Source organism: Nilaparvata lugens, chromosome 3 (genome assembly GCF_014356525.2).
Source record: "Nilaparvata lugens isolate BPH chromosome 3, ASM1435652v1, whole genome shotgun sequence".
Lineage (NCBI taxonomy): Eukaryota > Metazoa > Arthropoda > Insecta > Hemiptera > Delphacidae > Nilaparvata > Nilaparvata lugens.
Genome location: NC_052506.1, coordinates 43,456,265 through 43,477,781, shown reverse-complemented (window position 1 = coordinate 43,477,781; position 21,517 = coordinate 43,456,265). Strand labels below are relative to the sequence as shown.

The following is a 21,517-nucleotide window of genomic DNA, read 5'->3' as shown; positions in this document are numbered from 1 at the left end:
CTTGAAATTTCTACATGATAAACTCAAGAATACCGATAACGTGATTGCACTAGTAGTGAATTATTTATTAACATTGATAGGACATTGACAATATCATTCTGAACTATGAATGATTGGGAAAGGATTAACAGGCTTAAAGCCCAAAACTAATATTATAAAGATATTGCAAACCTATACAATTTTTTGCTGTCTAAAACGTTATATTTTTGTACTTATAGTCAAAATTGTACCAATAGTAATTGCCTAGTTGGTAATTTTTTTCTTGAACATGATACTACTGTCTTTTAATTTTTTGTCTATTGAAATTTTAATGAAAAATCTTCTTTCTATTAGAAACTCATTTTGTTTTCTTAAAGCCCTCTCATTTACGTGTTTTCAAAGCTATATAATACCATTGCATTTCTGTGTGCTTTGTAATAAGTGAGCTTTCACATGGTGCATCTATGAAGATATTTAGTGATGTCGCATAATTTTCTTCTATAGGCATGATTCTCATTTTCCCTTTGCAGATGCACAGATATAGAGGTCGTTGCCGCATTCCATTTGAGGAAGTCACGAACTCAGCAATGTTCCAACAGGAGGATACAAAATCATTGAATACTTTAAATATGCTCCAGGTAACTTAATTTGAACATATTTTTGGGACATACCTTTTTATAGGTGATGTTCTGTTCTTCAATATTTTATTTGTCTGACTCAATGAAGATGAAGTGCTGTTATAATTCGCTTCATCACACAACCGGAATTTGTAGTATTGAATTTGATTTTTAAATTAGTTATTTTAAAATACGGTACTTGCACTAATGATGATGAATAATTCTTAAGCTATTGGAAATCTATTTCTTTGTGATGCCCTGGACGTAGGCCTATCTTTTGACCGTTCGCAATCAAAGTAGATAGCTAATAATTTTATGTAATGACTATTCTAAAAGTCAAATGAGCTTACTTTATGAACTATCCATCAGATACAGCATTGTTGTAAAAATTGAATTTTCAGCTTATAAGCTTTAAGATTCAGCTATGTTGATACGACAATAAAGGAACCTATCGTATCTATTCATATTTCTATGGATGATCTTACCTTAGCTCAAAACAATAATTTTTCTACTTCGGACATTTTATTGTAATAAATTTAGGAACAGACGTTTTTGGCTAGCACCTGTTTCCCATTTCATAATTGCAATAATTGTAGGATATTATTCTAAAAATAAATATCCTCTTATAAATCAATTACTTTTATTCATTTCTCACATTCACATTTTATATTTTCTTGATCTGTACATTGAGATTTTCTTGTAAAAACTAACTTGTTTATTTATTTTATTAACGATGTTACTTTTTGAATTAATTACATGACTACTTTCATAATATGATGATAATATCATACGTCAAAATAGAATTACCATCGCTAAAATATCATATCCTACATAATAATGAACAGATTCGATCTGCCCAAGCAAAGTGCTGGAATGTGAACGGATATCATTGTTCTATTTACCATTTGACTGTATATTCTTGTTGTATTTACTCTTATATTGTAGGTTGTATTCAATTTCCAGATGAAGTTCAGTTTTTATTAAACCTACATTCGACAGTAATAATTGATTGACTATAATCTACATATTATCAGTGTGATTCTATATCTGTGTGCATATTTCGTTGAAGTAATTGCTTTATCGTTGTGATCTTGTTCAATAAGATTCGTTCAAAATAAATTTTAGAGGTAAAACATCTCCTATTACTTTCATTGGCTTCTTTGAAACCCCAGTTTTTAAAACTTTACAATAGTTTCCAATTTATGATCCCTTAAATTCTTATTTTCAGAAAATGTCTGCAGCATTCGCAAACCGTTTCGAGAGTCAGAACCAGAACCTTGAAGATGGAAAATATTTTGAAGAGTCGTACATCATGGATGATAATCATGAGAAGTTGACTACATCTTTCCAAGGTGGAAAGCATAACAGTTTCATCTACGACTTCAGTTCAGTAAGTATTCAAATTTAGATTTTAGATATTCAGTTTATTCTATTTATTTACAATTACTACAATCACTTGCGGAACGGAACAACAGGCTCAAGCCCAGAACTAATTTCTATTTCAATTTATTCAAAACATTAAAAAATATATAGGTAAATATAATTTTATAAGTTATGCATTTTGAATTAAACTATTTTCACAAAAATAACTAATTTCTATTTCAATTTATTTAAAACATTTCAAAAAAATATAGGTAATATTAAGTTATAAGTTATTCTTTTTGAATTCAACTATTTCCACAACAAAAAATAAAAAAAAATAAATTGAAAATTTATAAATACTGTATTTAATATAAAGATAGGATACAAAAGAAATTATTAATGCTTTATGTAATTCAATCAGCACTTTTTTAGGAGCAAATTATCAAATTATATCTCAGTAGCCGGAAATTATAGAGCAATTTCTTTTACCAATTCAATTTACAAGGCTTTCGTAGGTACTTTATTAAAGAGGTTAGAAGAATGGGTTAAAGACCGAAAAATTATCTCAGAGAATTAGGCGGGCTTTAGAGCAGGATATTTCTCCATCGACAATATATTTGTTTTGTTCAATTTGATCAGATATTTTATAAATGTACAACATAAAAATAGTTATTTGTATATCTAGAGTGAAAAGTGCTGTTTTTTCTCCCTGAGGGAAAAGTTTGAAGCCCGAGGCAAAGCCGAGGGCAACAATTTTCCTGAGGGAGAAAAGACATTTTTCACTCGTGATATACACAACATTTTTCCTCCACCTACATCTTTATAACAACTGCAAATAAAATAATTTTTAAATACGTACGTGACCAAACAATGTGTTACAACATAATCTAAAAAGTAAACAGAAACAGCTGGCTTGTAATCACAGTTCTCCGCCGACAGCGCTATCTGTCGGCAAAAGTTGTAACAACAATGGCCGCCACAATTGCAGCTATGATGAAGTTCCCGTTTCAAATTTGATTAGTTGATAAGGATTATTCGTTGGCTGGTATTTTGAATAGCATGGAATTTAGTTGGCTCAATGACTGACTACTCTATATGCTTCCTCATCTGAGCTTAGACCTTCTTACCTATTACAATGTAAATTTTTACTTTCCTTGCCCTATTACCATAGGTAAGGAAAGTATTGCTTTCCGAAAAAAATCAAGGTACCCCAATTTCCAAATTTCTATACGTTTCAAGGTCCCCTGAGTCCAAAAAAAATGGTTTTTGGGTATTGGTGTGTGTGTGTGTGTGTGTGTGTGTGTGTGTGTGTGTGTGTGTGTGCGCGTCTGTGTACACGATATCTCATCTAAGGAACGGAATAACTTGAAATTTTGAACTTAAGGTCCTTACACTATAAGGATCCGACACGAACAATTTAAACAAAAAATTTCAGGTGGAAAAGATTGAGCATGAAAATCTCTACAATTAATGTTCAGTAACATTTTCACCTAAAATTGAAAATATGCTCGGAATTCGAGAAAATGTGATTATTCAATTGCAAACTGTTGATTCTATTAAATCATTCACTATGAAGAGATAGCAGACTTCATGTGTCTGCAGCGTTATTGTCCTGTCACCAGCTGGCTCAGATCTTGGAATAGTAGACTTGAGATGCGCGGGAACACTAGCGTCAGGTGATCAATTTTCATAACGGCAAGGAAAGTTCTGTGAGTGCGCCACACCAGATTTTTAAAATAGAGATGCTTCCCATGTTATTTAAATGGAGTAACTTTTCCTCCCTAGGGAGTTTTTCTGTTTTTTACTACCGAGAGCGAAAAAGTGACACTTTAGAATTATGTACAGTTGTATTCAGACAGCCGAGCTGGACGGTCGGAGATAAGATAGCTCGTGCTTTATCGACTCGGTAAAGTTAAACACGTTGCCTACTGCTAAATTCAACTGCTTTCGATTAATTTAACCTGAATCATAAGCTCTAAATCAAAATAGTGATCGTTATTTAATTGAAATTATCTCGCTATCTCGTGATATTAACGTGAGTGTCACCGACAGACCTGAAAGGACAAATATCTGTGTTAATTCGATCTCATTTGTGATTCGTGATCTATTACCTATTTCGTTTACTACTCATCGCATTATAATGGTGTGCAAAAAATGCAATCAGTCCATCAGCAGACAGGAAGCTGCAATATGCAACACTTGTGCAAACGAGTTCCACCCAGCATGCTGCAAAATACGCACGGTTGCTAAATTGAACGCTATGGTCGCCGGTGGTACGCCATGGAAATGCGACCTATGCACTGAGCCAACGCCGACGCCGAATACTCCACAAACCTGCCCAGACAACACAGCCATTATGAACATGCTGAAGAATATTCAGGATCAAATTGAGGCGAATAAGAAGGAATCTGCTAATAACTTTGCATCCCTTCAGTTGACGCTGACGGCGCTGAAAACAACATTCGACGGCTTTGAGAAAAGATTATCTCGGGTGGAGAGCGACAATTCGGAACTCAAGGCACGGTGCAACAAGCTGGAGGAGGCGAACCTGAAGGTGAACAAGGAAATGAGCGAATGGAAATGGGTGAATATGGAAGCTGAACAATACTCCAAATTACGCAACATCGTGATCCAGGGAATCCCTGAAACGAAGGGAGAAGACATTTATTCTCTACTGGACGCAGTCGCCAAAGCCCTGAAAGTGACCTATCAGCAGGGAGAAATATCGAATGCCCACCGATTAGCGCCCTCGAGAAACAACTATCCAACAGCTATAGTTGTTTCGTTTGTTCGTCGTCCAGTAAGGGCCGAGTGGCTGCAGGCAGCTCGAACAATTAAAATGAAGGCGTCTGACGTGAATGCCTCCTTTGGTGCGACTCCGGTATTCATAAACGAACACTTGTCCAAGCACAACAGTTATCTTCTAAAGCAGGCGAAGAATAGAGTGAAGGCAGGGGAGCTGTCACACGCGTGGGTGCGAGAGGGCAAGGTGTTCGTGAGGAAGACGCCGGACGCGAGAGCACGTCGAGTCTACTGGGCGCTTGACGACCTGCCGACGCCCTCCCCTACGCCACTCAGTGAAAGTGCTAATTTAAACGCAAATAAGTGAAGGTACTGTAATCCATATCCTTTCGTTTTCTTATTCATTTGTTATCTCTGAACTATCTTATCTGAAATTTATTGAACTGATTTGAATTTATTTATAATTTATTTGAGTGTATTGATTTTTTTTATTTTTTTAAAGTCTTATTTGAATTGGTGATTTCTTATATTGGATAGTAGAATGCAACAGAGTCCCGCTTGATCGAAATTTTAATTGTATAAATACTGTTCCAAAAATCTAATTAGATCTATTAGTTGAAATAATTATGATTTAATACTGTACAAAATTATTGCTCATAATATCTGCTCTAATCATTTATCACCAGCCAATTGAATACGAATATAATTATTATTCGATTATACGATTATTATACAATTATTTTTGCGTACCATAAATTTGCTTAAAAACAATATTATCCCTTTGATTAATCTTCATATCTAAAAGGGAGGTACCTGAAGTATGAAGCTTTGTTCAATTTAAAACTTAAAATAATTAAGCCATTTTCCGTTTATCGTCTCAGTTGATTAGTTATTCGGCTACAAATTCTTCTGCTTGGTTTTTAATAATTAACTTCTGCCTCTTCTGTTAATAACTAGAGCTATAACATTGTTTCTTCATTGATACTCCAGTAAAATTTTCGCACTTATATTAGGGTATGTTTACTTTATCCTCCATTCTATGTATTGCTTTCATCTGGATTTCAGGAACCTATTTCAGGTACCTATCTCATTTGATCACGTTTTATTGTCACTTTACTTCTATAGGATAATTAAATCATTCATTTCATATGACAGTAAAAAGATCAGAATTAATTGAATATAGTATTAATATGAGCACTAGATTAATTTATGTGATTTTCTTATGGTTTTCAGTCCACAAGCTATGATAATTTCTAGTATGGTAATAAATTAGTAATAATAATTTATTAATCTCAGGTAGAACGGTTTTCATTATTTTTCAAGAAAAAATTTGATATAATAGTACTTACTGAAACGTGGACGGATGATTGTTGTATACCTGTGTGTATGAATGGATATGATGTTTTTTTAAATAAGAATAGTCGAAATCAGAACGATGGTGTGATTGTATATGTAAATGAATGTTTTGTTGTGAGTCAAGGTGATGTAAGTTTGTATGGCGCCTCAAGTGTCAAATTAGACATTTCTTTGGGTGCAGAACGATTGTGCTTAGTCGCAATTTACAGAAGCCCTTCTGCTGATATGGAACAATTTATTGATGATCTTGAAGTTCATCTCACTCATAGAGATCGAGATCGTATTCATTATATTTTGGGTGATATTAATTGTTGTATTTTGCCTCATATAATTCTTGATCATGCAGCTCAACGATACCTTGATGTTCTGTATGCAACTGGTTTCGTCAGTTGCATAAACGTGCCTACCAGAATTACTGACACATCTGCCACCTGCTTAGATCATATTTTCACAGATATTAAAAATACTAATATTCTAAAGGCAGCCGTGATAAGATGTAGCATAACTGATCATGACCTTACAGTTTGTCAAATCCAGTCGGTTAAGAGCGTACGCTCACAAATTAATCACAGCAAGCAGATAATGTTTTTGGATCGAGTACTAGCAACTCAGCTCATTTCAGAGTGTGACTGGTCAGATGTAACCTCCGCACAAGATGCGAGTTCCAGTTGCGAAATTTTTACCGACAAACTTAAAATGATTATTTCTCAATCCACAAAGTCGAAAACAATCTCTTCCAAAAACATTAAATTAAAACCATGGATCTCCAGTGGTCTTTTAAAATCTATTCGACATAGAGATAATTTAAGTAAAAAAGTGAAACAACAGCCTTTTAATGCCACTCTAAGAAACCAATACAAGCTATACAGAAATCAACTTTCTAAATTATTAAAGACATCCAAAGAATCTTATTTTAAAAACAAAATAACCAACGCTGGTAGTAATAGTAAAAAACTTTGGTGTTGTATCAAGGAAATCACTGGTTTATCTAAAAATTCTGACAGTTTCCCTTTCCAAAATTTCATTAATAGAGGTAATTACACTGTTGAGCCGGATGGTGTAGAGGATGTGGCTGATAAATTTAATCAATATTATGTGAGTGTAGGTGCTAACCTTGCTGGGGCTTTACCAAATATCACTGAAGGACCAGTTAATGATGCAGATTTCAGTGTGGACTCACACTTTGAACTGCTGCCTATTACTGATGCTGAATTAACTAGTATCACAGGTGACCTTAAGGGAGGATCCGCGCCTGGAATTGATAAAATTCCAGCTCTTCTAATAAAAGAAAATATTGATTCATTGAAAGTACCATTATTACATATTATCAACTGCAGCTTTTTGCAAGGAGTATTCCCTGATACCTTAAAAGTAGGAAAAGTTATCCCCATATACAAGGCTGGCCCCAAAAATGAATTCGTTAGTTACAGACCCATAAATTTAGTCAGTACCATATCTAAGATTATTGAAAAAGCAGTTAGAATTCAGTTAGAAAAATATTTAATAAACAATAGCATACTGTTCGAAAACCAATTTGGCTTCAGAAAAGACAAAAACCTTAATGACAACCTCTTTCTTCTCACTAATCAAATACATAGTTCTATTTCTGATAACAAAAAAGTACTTCTCTCATTCATAGATTTATCCAAAGCTTTTGACTCGATTGACAGAGGACTGCTTTTGAAAAAACTGGAATATATTGGTATTAGGGGTACTGCCCTGAAGTGGTTTGAGAACTATTTCTGTGGAAGGTACCAAGTTGTCTCTATCTTGGATAAGGAGAGTGTACCACGGTGTAACCACTTTGGCGTGATTCAGGGAAGCACTCTGGGCCCAATACTGTTTTTAATTTATATAAATAATCTAAGCAGGGTGGATATTGAAAATGGTCGTCTATATCTATATGCAGACGATACAGCTTTGTTGTTTGAGGGGAAGAGCTGGGATGACGTGTTCCGTTCGGCTGAGCTCGGTTTGGGTGTTGTAAAGGATTGGTTCGACTTCAACCGACTTACTATCAATATCAGTAAAACAAAATACCTCCCTATTTCTATCAGAGCCAATGGTGACCCAATTGGTCTAGAGCTGAGGTTACACACCTGTGGCGCACCGAATGTTAGTAGGACAATGCAATGCCAATGTGAGCATATTGAGCGGGTGCAGGAGTACAAATACCTGGGTGTAATATTTGATAGTCGGCTAAAGTGGATAAACCATGTAAATTATACGAGAAACAAGCTCAGAAAATTTATTTATGTGTTCTCTTCCTTGAGTGGGATACTCACACAGAATATAATAAAACAAGTATACTTTGCCTACATCCAATCAATCTTACAGTACGGTATCATAGCATGGGGAGGTGCGTTTAAAACTATTTTATCTCCTCTATCTATAGTACAGAAACTTATAATGAAAAGTGCCCTATGCAAGCCAAGAACATTCCCATCAGACGCACTATTTGAAGAATTTAAGGTATTCAACGTTCAACAATTATATATAAGAACTCTAATCCTGTACATCTTTAAACAAGATCCAGCTTTATTTCCATATATTCAACACAATTATAATACACGAACAGCATCAAACGTAGGTATTGGTAACCCTAGACTCACTTCAACTTTCTCTTCCACTTCCACATTTTATAAAATGCATTTCCTCTTCCAAAAATTACCAGTGCACTTGAAAACACCTGGCAACAGGAGAATAAGCCATTATAAAAAGATGGTCAACAATTGGGTGTCTTCTCTGAACATTGAAGAACAGGAAAGAATCCTAGTGTCACCTTACTCTCATTGAAATCTGAGTCACATATTATTATTCATGACATTCTGCACAAATGAAGATACTCTTTTGTGTGTGTGTGTGTGTGTGCGCGTGTGAGTGTTGGAATGGATAGTTTTTTCTACCACAGTCTAGTAGCCCGTTAGTTTATTGCCTTTTTTTACATGATTAGCCATCGTTCATCCTTATCAATCTCATTATGCTGCCCATAATATATTTTTCTTTTCTCATATTTATATAATTTTTAGTTTTTCATTTTCCACTTAGATTTACTTATTCATGTGAAATTAACTTGTATTATTTTACTTTTTATTCGGTTTTATACTTTTCTTTAAGTTGGTTTAAAATAAGATTTTTCACAACTCGCTTCTCTATCACAGGCATGTGCCCATAAGAGAAGCCTCCAAAATTGTTTACCATATGTACTATTTATTGTATTGTAAATTTTGGAGAATAAAGAATTTCAATTTCAATTTCAATGTTTCAGGGAGTAAAGTAAAGTACTTTAGACAGTAGGTGGAGGAAAAATATATTGTTTTTTCATCGACTTGCAGGCAGCCTGTGATTTTATTGACAGAGAAACCCTTCTTTAAAGACTCCTTGAAATAGGAATTTCAAATAAATTTGTACGAATGATCAGAGCCTTGTATAGAGAGTCTTCCTCGTCAGTATGTTGTGAAAAAGGTCTAACAAGAAGTGTCAAGTTCAATAGCGGATTAAAACAGAGCTGTTTACTATCCCCGATTTTGTTTTCAATCTTCACGCACGATATCTGTGAATGTGTAGGAGGAGGTTTAAGGGTGGGGAACTCTAGAATTAATTCGCTCCTATATGCAAACGATTTAGTTATATTCACAGATAATAAGACAGAATTGCAAAGTATGATTAACAGGCTGAGACAATAATGTGTCCGTTGGAACTTGGTTTTGAACAGAGAAAAATCCAAAATTATGGTTCTCAGGAGAGGAGGAAGACTATCACAAAATGATAGGTGGAAGTATGGTGAAGATGATATTGAGATTGTGAATGAGTTCAAATATCTAGGAGTCACATTCACCCCAACTCTGTCCCTCAGTAAGCATTTTATCAGCTTATTTTCAGCGGCAAAGTATGGCATAAATAGTTTATGGCGGAAGTTCATAAGCAATGAAGATGTTCCGGTGGCCACGAAATGGCAAGTCTTTGACGCAGTTAGCACGGCAACCGTCGCGTATGCGGGCCAGGTATGGGGATATCATCAGAGAGAGGATGTAGAATGTTTCAGACGTTTCTTTATGAAGCGAATGTTCGGTTTGCCTCAGAACACGCCCAACTACATATCACACCTTGAAAGTGGTAGAGATATTATGTGATATATTTTGAAAAGTCTGAACCTCCCCGATAATAGATTTCCAAAAAGAGTATCGATTCTATTAGCACAGAGTAGTAGCGGCTGGTGTAGTGAGTGGAAGAAGCTATTTGATAAATGTGATGAGAAATGGGTAGATCCGGTAAGTCGACCAGATAGATGGGGGATGATGTGCGAGAGAGTCATTGATAAGATAGGCCGGAAGGTGCAGGATATGTGGTGGGAGAGGGCGGCTAACTCACAGCTCCACCGGTTATATTTTAATCTGACCGCTAACGGCTCTGTGAGGCGAGACTATATAGATATTATTAATAAGAGAAGGATGATCAGTACGATATTCAAGGCAAGAGGTTCTCTGTTGCCACCAAACTTTGGAGTCGATAGAGGAGAATATATTTATATTTGTTGTCTGTGTAATAGCCGAGAAATTGAAGAGTCTTATCATTTTATGGAAAGTGTAAGGACCTCTCAGAATACAGGTCTAGGTGGTTTGGATGCTCTCTGTTAACCAAAGAAATGGTTCACAAGTTTTTAAATGGGGAAAACTGGGAAAGCTTATCAGGTTATGTATGTGCCCGCACTAAAATATAGAAGCTTTCTCGTGAATGAATTCAACTTTTAAATTGATAATATCGACGAATCACATTGCTCAATGAAACATAATATTCTATTGTACCGATTTATTTCAATTATGTAACTGTGATTGTTAACTGGTGTGATTAATTAATCTATATATTGCTCAAAGTATAATATACGACCTTTTTTGGTTTATTTGTTTATTGGTATAGTGAGGTCCACGTTATAATGACAGTATTTGATCTACTTTGGTTTTGCTATCATTGTCTATCATTTGACAACGCCGGTGGTACTATCCTTTTCTAGGTCCATAACGATGACAATTATGTTTTTCACAGTGTAGAAATATAATTAATTAATGCAGAGAATCGGCATCGCTAGTCTTCTATCTTTATCCACTGCCATTGTAACGTGGACCTCACTATAGGCTAGTAGTTTTTACTAATGGACATGTAATACCATACATTTTTTCGCTGTGAATACATTTTGCTTGTATGAAATAAGTTGCATGAAATAATCTCGATATTTGAATAACAAGACACAGTAGAGTTTTCTATTCTGTATCCATAGAACAGTAGTCAACTGTTATGCTGTAGAATGGACATTCAATTTTTGGCAGCTCAATCTAGATAAAAGTGCATCAGTGTTTCTATTTCTGAACTTTACTCGAGAATGGAATTCGTGATTATTACTCGTCATCTGTTTGACTAGTATGATAAGATTAAGATGTTTTCCACCTAAAGACAATAACTATCAACTCTCGCTGACGGCTTCGGCCATGCCTAAGAATTTTTTATTGTATCAGTTTTCAATTATGTTGTTGGAACTTGTATCCAGTGTATTCAATTTGTATTGTATGCTCTAATTGAAAAATAAAAATTCTTTTAAAAAAATCTCAGTATAACTTCTCTAATTGGAAACTATTTTCATTATAGTCATGCTTACATAGCCACACAAACTCCATGATGCAATTTTAAGAATCCTAAAATGTACCTAAATCAGTAGAACTCTAGAAGTGGAAATGGAAGTTGAAACATTTCATCCGCCAACAATAATTTTGTGTTGTACTTCAAAAAAATTATTTTTAAACAAACATCGATTGTCAAATTGGAGTAGGCAATCAAGTGGAAACTAGTGAGGTCCATGTTATAATATCATTGGAAAAGATAGGACAAGAGCTTTGCCGATACTCTGCCTCGCCACTGCCTTCTGTGAAGATAGCTGATACCGGTATATCTCAAAAAGGATAACAACACCAATCTTAATTAAATACTGCCATTATAACGGGGTAGCCGTCTAGTTGTCACCCCGACTACTTGAGACCTGGGGCCTGTTTCACAAAGGTACAAATAGGCTACAAGTCTTGTTGCCAACCATGGTTTTGGAGAACAGCTGATTACAAGCGTTTCACAAAAGCAGAATTGATTTGCTTGTTACGAACAAGTGTTTCACAAAGATTTTCATTGTAGCCAACAATTTTTTTCGAAATTAGCTTGTTCGTAACTATGAAATTTCAACCGAAGTGGAAAGCTATGTAGAGGATTTACAAGTGATCATAAAAATGATTTTAAATATTCAATAAATATTTCTAATATTAAAAAATGCCCTATATTCCTCTATAGTTCATTATTTTGGAAATATATGCATTAGGAAATTGAATTTAATAAATTTCCAAAATAGTTATTAATGTATTACCTCATAGGTTATGTGTACTATAATATATATATACGCAGTATATATAGTATACATTATATATAGTACATATACTATATATATATATATATATATATATATATATATATATATATATATATATATATATATATATATATGGAGTACATATACTGTGTAGGTTACAAATTCAGCAATCAATGAAGTAGACTGTACAAAAAACATTATATTGCTTTCTAATATTTTCAAAGTAATTATTGAAAAGTACAAGTAACCTTTATAAAGGATGAAAAAAGGAAATTATCATGAAAATAGGTTATGTTTACCATTGAAGTACTTGTAGACTTGTAAAATTGTAAACTTGTTAACTTGTAGATCAAAATTTTTTTGTGAAACGTGAGTACTTGTAAACTTGTAACTACAAGTACTTGTCCGTAACCATGGTTGGTAACAATACTTTACCTTTGTGAAATAGGCCCCTGGTCATTTTGACCATAGGCGACTACCCTCGTAAAAATACACCATTGCCGTCAAGTTGTCCCCCCGACTACTTGACACCTACTAGACCAAAGGTCCAACTAGTCATGACCGTAAACGACTACTTGACACCTCGCACCCTCGCGTCAGGGTGTCCCCCCGACTAGTTGTTACTTCCTTAGATAGGAGACAAGTCGACGGGGATGGCTCACGTCTACCTGACACCTTGCACGCTGGCGTCAAGATGTCACCCTGACTACTTGTCACCTGCAGAGTTGGCACAACTTACACCCCCGCGGCGTAGGGAGGAGGGATCAAACAATTTTTATTACTGGTTATGATGTAGAAATGAATTCTCAGAACTTTTGGCTCTATAACATTTTCCCGTCAAACACACGGTTCGGGAGATATTTGCTGTCTTTGCTATTTTTAGGACAAATTTTTTCGAGTTGGTTGAAAACAGGAGAAAAGAATAATAAGCCCTTTTGATGACTGAACCAGGTGTAGAACACAATTCTAAACACATTTTGTTCAGTTATATTTTCCCGTCAGACGCACCGTTTACGAGTAAATTGAGCCTAATGCTAGGACAGTCAAATTTTCATACATCAATGATATGGCAGATGAAGCTATCAGTCTGGTTATCAACTGAGGTATTACATGAAGTCTGGTAATTAATATGAGGATAAATAATTATTTATATACACTTGTTTCTATACAGTCTCTTTCTATACTTATTCTTGATTGCACCATGGCTGAAAAGGCTCACTCACAAAGACATGATGTTGAAAATATCTTATATCAAAATTAGGAATCTTAATGCCTTTTCATATAGAACTTGATAGTTAGGCTTCATTTTCCAACTTTCAAATGAAGAGCCAGTTGGAATGGTGATTTCTTGTGGAGTGGAGTCGAGGGGATAGGTTGTCGTGACCGTAGACGACTACTTGTACCCTTGTAAAATATACCATTGCCGTCAAGTTGTCACCCCGACTACTTGACATCTACTGGACCGGAGGTGCCAACTAGTCTTGACCGTAAATGACAACTTGACACCTTGCGACAGGGTGTCCCCCCGACTAGTTGTCACCTCCTCAGAAAGAAGACAAGTAGACGGGTATGACTTCTAAAGGGGACAAGTAGTCGGGGTGGCACCTAGTCGCGTACCCTTATAACGTAGACGTTATTTTCAATAATTCAAGCTTTTGTACCTAAAAGTTTTACGTCGCTATGATTGATAATGAAACCAACAAGAAATGTTCGTTCATTTGCAGCGCTTATTTGAGTGATTGAATGAACTGATGATATTATTAGTAAGCCGTGCCAAAACCAATAATTTCCATGACATCTGTTTTAGAATGAAACTGCTATAATTGATCAGGACTCCAAACGCTGTTTCGTCATGCCATTGGATCGCGCTCATGTCCTTCCACCAAAGAATCTCAACGATCTCTTGATTAAGATGAGGACTGGTAAGAATTTTACAATCATACTGATGATACAAAAGTAGGTTGATTTGTAATTAAAATTGGATTTCTGTTTCAAAATACACAAAATCAAGAATACTAAATGAATGTTACACGTATGAATAAGTTATGGATGAATAATACTAAAACCAAATCGTTTCCTTGGAAAAATTTGTTAATCACCTGCAAATAGAATCTTGATAACTTGATATCAATTCCAAATTCTTGTCTAAGCACTGCACTTTCACTTCAAAAAATTATTAATAATTGATTTGAATAGAAAAAATGCTTCAAGTCTAGCCAACAAAATAATTTTCAATATTCCTTGTGAAATCGTCTGCATACTATTTGAATAAACACCCTTATCATCTTCAGATTGTTGTATTTGTTTTGTGCAGAATACAAGACAATTACATGTGAGGTTGATGTACACCTGTTGTATATTAACATTCCTTCCACTGGACACGAAGTCAAATGAAATCCGTTCATCACGATTTTGAAAGTAGTTAGATGTTTTTCATTTCTCCTTGTGTGTCTTCAATGGTTTCAATCATACAAAAGGTTAAAGCTTAAAATTAAAGTAGTTGGTAGTTTTTAGTATAGTTGTGTTTGAGAATTGCTTTCTTGTATGTTGTCATAGGGTACTATGAGTTGGATTTCTCAATTTTGCGTCAGTCAATGCGTGTGGTCACTCCCGCCATCTCCAATCGCAGCAGGCTTGGAATGTATATCCAGCGCGATTGCACCATGTTCCCCATATTCAAACTGGAAAAGATTGAAGAGTCGAAAGGTAATGAAAGCTATCAATTCTTGAAGCATTCCTAGGTCTATAAAGTATTGCCTCTGTCTCTAAGCTGAGTTGTGAAAAGTTAATTAATCAATGAGAAAATATGTTTATAAGAAAGTTGAAACTTGTTCAATCATTTTTGTAACTTCTATTCATTAGAAATATCCAACATAAAAATTGAGGTATTAAATTTTATGAATTAAAATTAAATTTTATTTGTTGTGATTAATAGTTCTAGTTCAAAGTATTTTTGTTACAAAAGTATCTTTTCTAATTTGAATAAATCATATTGCGAAGCATCGAAGCATGTGATCTTCCAAATTTTAATTTATGAATTACTCCCAGGAATAATTTTTAGAGCAGCACTCTTTTTAAGGAATGATGATGTATATTTGTTTATTGATATTGTTTCTCAAAATGTATTTTGCTCACTGAATAAGTTTTAACGGTTTACAGTTGATAGAATTTTATTCAAGTTATTGAAATAATTTTTCAAATTGCAGTTGAAAAGAGGAATGCTGAAATCGAAGACAACGTGTTCACAGTATTCAATGGGCAAACAACTCAATTCCATATAGTCAACCTTCATGAACTTGATGATTACGAACAAAATGTGAAAGGAGCTCAGTCGTAAATTGATGAATTGATGTTGTAACATTTAAATTATTCAAGGTCATCAAATAATTCATTGATACATTACATTTTTGATTCTACAGTATTTATATATCTAAGTAAATGTTTACTGATAGAATTACAAAGAATATAAGAATATGAACAAAGTGAAGTTTTTGCAGAAACTTCTTTCACAAACTAGACTAGTTAGTGCCCCTATATTGTACGGTCTTGGATAATTCAACTTGTCTTTTTCAAATATTGATGTGTAGTTTTAAAATTATTTATTGGTGTCTATTATTCTTGGGAATATTGGATCTCCTTGCACATGTTTTCAATATTGACGTTCTATTACTGCTACTAATAATGTTTACTTTCTTGTTCAGGGCTACTCCTATTTACTTGGAAATTAGTAATCAAAGTAACTTTTTCAAATTATTTATTGAAAAGGGTGCTTTCATTTCCAATTGTTATGCTATCAATGAATATAATATTACTTTATTACTATCGAGAGTACAATCCTGACAAAAATATTCCTTTTCTTTAGAATATTTACAATTTGTGAAGCGAAATATTGCTACTATCCCTCTTCTACATTCCAGATTACACTATTTTCAACATTGATTCTACACAATCTTGCATGTTTCATGATAGATCTATGATATAATATTATTCAAATTAATATATATGAAATATTATGAATTTTGAATATGTAAAACTATAAATTGTTAGTAGAGTAGTGGAGTTAGTGTGAAACGTGTTTCCCATCATTCCCCTTTCAACTAGTTTTCATTCCCACACTGAACAAATTTATTCACTTGTGTTATTGATTATTGTAAAAGTAGAGTGTATCAGGTATTAATAGAAATGTTTGAGACATATCCCATGCAATAATTCCAATGCAATATTATATTAACTTGACTTCGAAATAGATGGTTATTTGATACTGACATTGTTGAACTTTTAAGGTAATAAAGGCTTTGTTCCAACATGTTGTTTTAATATATGTTTCCTGAAAAGTCAGCTCAATTATCACCAACACATTCCTCTATGATTTTCAGTTTTTTTTAATATTGATGCTTTGCACAGACTCAATCTGAATAGACATGATTAACATTGCAAAAATCAAGAATTTGATGGTCAGGGATTAGGATAGTCATAGGATTAATAACTGATCTGGCACGGAGGACCAAATTTTATGTATCTGGTGTATCTGGGTTCTGGTAGCTTCTTGAGAGAAAGTGGATGAATGAAAATAGCTATTTGTATCCAGACACAACATGAAGGGGTTTGGTGGAAAAAGGAGGACCACTGCATTTGTACATAAAATGCAGAAAAAATATTGACATATAAAAGGTTGATAAAGGTAAATAGCTAAGATAAAATAATAGTCTGTTAAAGGTTGGAAAAAAGGTTATAGTCTTAAAAAAGGTTTGATACAGTAATCAAGCAAAACAAATTTGTCAATAATATAAAAATATACCATTAAACCATCAAATTATCAATGGAATCCTGATAAAGGTTGGATAAAAGGTTATAGTCTCAAAAGGTTTGATACAGTAATCAAGCAAAACAAATTTGTCAATAATATTAAAATATATCATTTAACCATCAAATTATCAATGGAATCCGAAAATCTTTATACCAGATAAAACATGCAATTTGAAAAATATTAATTGAAATACTGTGGTTACAAATTCACTCAACAATTTAAAGGTAGCTAAATTGAGAATAGAAATGCTTAATTGACTTGGAATAAATGTTATGCAATATTATAATGCTTTAATTTCTACTATAATGACAATTTTAGTGAAAGCCAATTACTTTGATTCAATTCAACTCAAAAAATAATTGTTTGATATAGAGAAGCTCGTCATTGTTATATAATGTACATTACTGATATTGGCAATAATTGAATAGCAACTATAGCACTAGTGTAAACAAAATAATCAGTAAAAAAGATATGAACACAGAACAAATTCACTGCAATGCAAGTAGTGATAATGATTGCAGTCATGAACAGTAGAAGCTAGCAATGTGACAAAAATCAAAATTCAATTTGGTTCATATTGAAATGAACAATTGGAAAATATTGTAGCTTGAAATCAATGAACATGAATTAATAATCAAATACCAAATAAATTCACTGCAATAATAATAAGTGATAATAATAGCAGTCATGAATAGTGAAAACCAGCTATGTGGCATAGAAATCAAGTTCAGTTTGGTTCATATTAAATAATGAACAATTGGAAAATATCATATTTTTTGAAATTAATTAATATGAATTAATAATCAAATATAAAGACATGAACACAAAATACTCAGCTCTGTAAATAGACTCCCAAGAGAAGCAGACCCCAAGGTTCCTGGGACAGCTATGGACAGCATGAGAAAGTAGGCCTACTGCTATGGTAGTTAGAATCTCAAACAGCATCAGCAGGTAGGTGGAGTTGAAAGATGAGCTTAAATTATGTAGATAATCCATTTGGCCCAAGGTAGGAATAAGTGATGTATAGAGTTCTAGTCGTTAAAATGTAATAGGTAAATGTTTAGCAAGGCATACCCTGTATAACGAATATCAAGTTCAGACAAAATACTGCAAGTCAAATCACTGGAATGTTGTAGAAACTTGTAGGTAAAGTTTATGTGTATGAACACAAGTCGAAATAATTATGTTTAAGCACAAGGTCAAAAAACTGGTAATAGTTCAAATAATTCAAAGTGTAGAAATGGATTTACAAAATTGAAAGAATATTAAATAGTTCAACACTTGAAACATTATTATTATTACATATATTATTAGCCTACAACATATATTATTTTTTAAGTTTGGTTATGCTACATTTTTCTACATCTCTTATTGATGTTTTCAAGTGATTGAATCGTACCGTGCGTCCAAGTATGTTCAAGTGAATTATGAATGAAAATGATAAAATCAACAGCATTTTTTGTATTTCAAGTTTTATCAACATGGTCAAATTTGATTAGCAGATTCAGCCACAAAGTTTCTTCTATAAGGTCATGAAGATTATCCCAAAATCTATATATAAGATTTTAGTTTTGCTCTTTATTGCTTTACCTATACAGCCAGTTTACATAAACGGGTCACTAACATTGGTGCGAAGAAAGTGCATTCTCGGAGAGGAGAGTTTTTTTCCTATAGATTGTTTCTATTAATATGTATTCTTGTAAATTGTTATACTGAAGTGTATGCGGGGAGAATGAGGTATTGCTTGGGGTTTGATTGGGAATCATGATTAATTTTTATGATTATATTATTCACTATCTTTCAGGTTTCAATAATGAATTTTCAATTCAAATTTTCGCTTCTTTTGGCATATATTTCGGTTTAAATCGCAACTAATAACATTGAATCCTAATTTTAATAGCATTCAATCATATCATTTATTTTTTATTCCTGTTGAATTTAATTATTGTAGAAGCTTTTTCTTTTATTACAATGCTACAGTACACTATACACTTGCTTGAATACTGACCTACTTAGCTCATACTTCTACTACAATATTGTTCAATATTATTATTGACTCGTTATGTTCAGGGGGGATGGACTGAGGGGAGTGTCTTTTTCACCGCATGCATTGATGTTAAAGTTTAACATCACCGCACGATTCGTGTTAAAGTTTACATTTTCTTACTACGACTTGATTCTTTCATGCAATAGTCTCATCAATGCGAACTCTGTAGCTTTGGTGTACATAATGATATCTCCTACTGTTGCCACAGCTCGAGCAATAGAAGCAAATGTGTGAAGAATTATTGATAGAACGGAGGGGTGGGTAGTCTGTTCATATGCTTATATAGGGGCTGTGTTTCATTTAACGTTATCTTAGACATTCATCACTAAAATATTACAGTTCTCAATTTACTACTTTTATTGTTATTGCAACTCCCAATAGTTAATTATACTTCTATTAGAAGTATAGTAAAATACTATATAATATTTTTCACACTTCACCGTTCAATCCTATTTTTAAAACTCATCTAAAATAATCTAGCACTTTCTCCATCGTCTCCTCTACTTCTTATTTTTCTTTCTAATTTCTCTTCTTGATCTTATATTCATAATGATTACTTGAATATTGTTGTTTGCGATGATGATTATTATTCTTTTCTATTCTCCTTCTTCTTCTTCTTCTTCTTCTTCGTCTTCTTCTTCTTCTTCTTCTTCTTCTTCTACTCTTTCTTTTTCTTTTCTTCTTCTTCTTCTCTCCTTGATTAATTCAAGATCACAATACGATGTTCCATTTCTTATTCTATAGTTCAGTTCATAAGTTCTTCTCAATTTGTGCACATTCCTTCTTTCTCTTCTTTTCTTCCCTATTATTATCATTATTTTCCCTGTGATTTTTTTCACTAGCTATCCAGCATGTTCAAATGTTTATTTCTCTTTCTATATCTATTTATCTTTCTACCTTTTCTCTTTCTATCTGATTACCTTCTACTAGTATCCATATATTATATTATAATATCCATATATTTATCCATATAATATTCGATTCTTTCCCACATTAAATCATACTATTCCTCTTCAATTTTATGCGAATATTATTCATTATCAGTTGTATTATGTATCTTTTCTCAATTGATAACTTTCTTCAAAGATTTTTCGTTTTTCTGCTGGCTTTTTCTTCTCTTTTTCAGTTTTTACTGGATCCCATTTCCCTCTATCTTCACCATGAACACGATCTTCCACTACTGGATTCCATCTCTCTCTATGTCCACTTGGACTCGATTTTCCACCACTGGATTCCATCTCTCTCTGTCTCCACTTGGACTCGATCTTCCACTACTGGATTCCTTCTCGCTTACCTCCACTTGGACCCGATTCTTCCACTACTGGATACCTACTCGCTCTATCTCCACTTGGACCAGATCTCCCACTACCAGTTCTTCCTCAATCTTCATCTTATTCACCATTAGGATTATTCATCACCGGAACTCCACACATCTACATCTTATTGTGTTTAGCGAATTTTTTTTGGAACTAGTGCTTTAAATAGTGAAGGGAGCCGAACTGTCAAGGCATGCTGAATGCACTCGAATCAAGAGACTTTTTCATTTAGGTTAAGTTTTATCAGTTTCATCCCCATTCTCCCCGTCATGTGTCGTTCTGAGGTCGGTTCACGATTGGTCTGCTGCTTCCATGATGCCTCTCACTGACACGTCAGCTCGCTCGCCCTCAAGTAGGTATGATTATTTCAATAATAGTAATAATGACGCAGGTATGTTTCTAGCAAATAAGCTCCACTCTTTCAAAAAACTTTTCAAGGCTGCTCACCTTAACGTACAATCCCTCAGTTGCCACATTGATGAACTCAGAGCAATCTTCCGTTTTCAGGACTTCAATATAATCAGAATTTCCGAATCATTTTTGAAGCCTAGTATTTCATCAAATTTTGTTGCATTGCCTGGATATAATCTTTTCCGGAATGATAGATTAAATAAAGCTTGTGGGGGTGTAGCAATTTATGTGAAAGAAGGTATCAAAACAAAAGTTTTAATCACATCTAAACAAGAGTATTGTTCCAGACCAGAGTTTATGCTACTTGAATTATCCTTATCTAGTACTGATAATTACTCGTTGGTATCTGTTATCGCCCACCGAAAATAGGTCATTTAACAGATTTCGAAAATGCCTTGCTTTCTCTTATGCCTTGTTATAACCGTATACTAGTTATGGGGGATATGAACACCGACTTGAACATGACAAATCGTAACT

At 33.8% G+C, this 21,517-nt stretch overlaps 1 protein-coding gene across 1 annotated transcript in view; it reads left to right on the top strand.

Annotated features, from left to right (window-relative positions):
• LOC111054459 (integral membrane protein 2B) overlaps positions 1-16,763 on the top strand; it is a 36,004-nt gene extending 19,241 nt beyond the window's left edge. The window contains exons 3-7 of the mRNA XM_022341499.2: positions 510-617; positions 1,825-1,986; positions 14,267-14,381; positions 15,016-15,165; positions 15,666-16,763. Of these exons, the coding sequence (XP_022197191.1) occupies positions 510-617; positions 1,825-1,986; positions 14,267-14,381; positions 15,016-15,165; positions 15,666-15,796 (666 nt within the window). The 3' untranslated portion in view covers positions 15,797-16,763. The remainder of the gene's footprint in view (positions 1-509; positions 618-1,824; positions 1,987-14,266; positions 14,382-15,015; positions 15,166-15,665) is intronic.
• Positions 16,764-21,517: the final 4,754 nt, after the last annotated feature.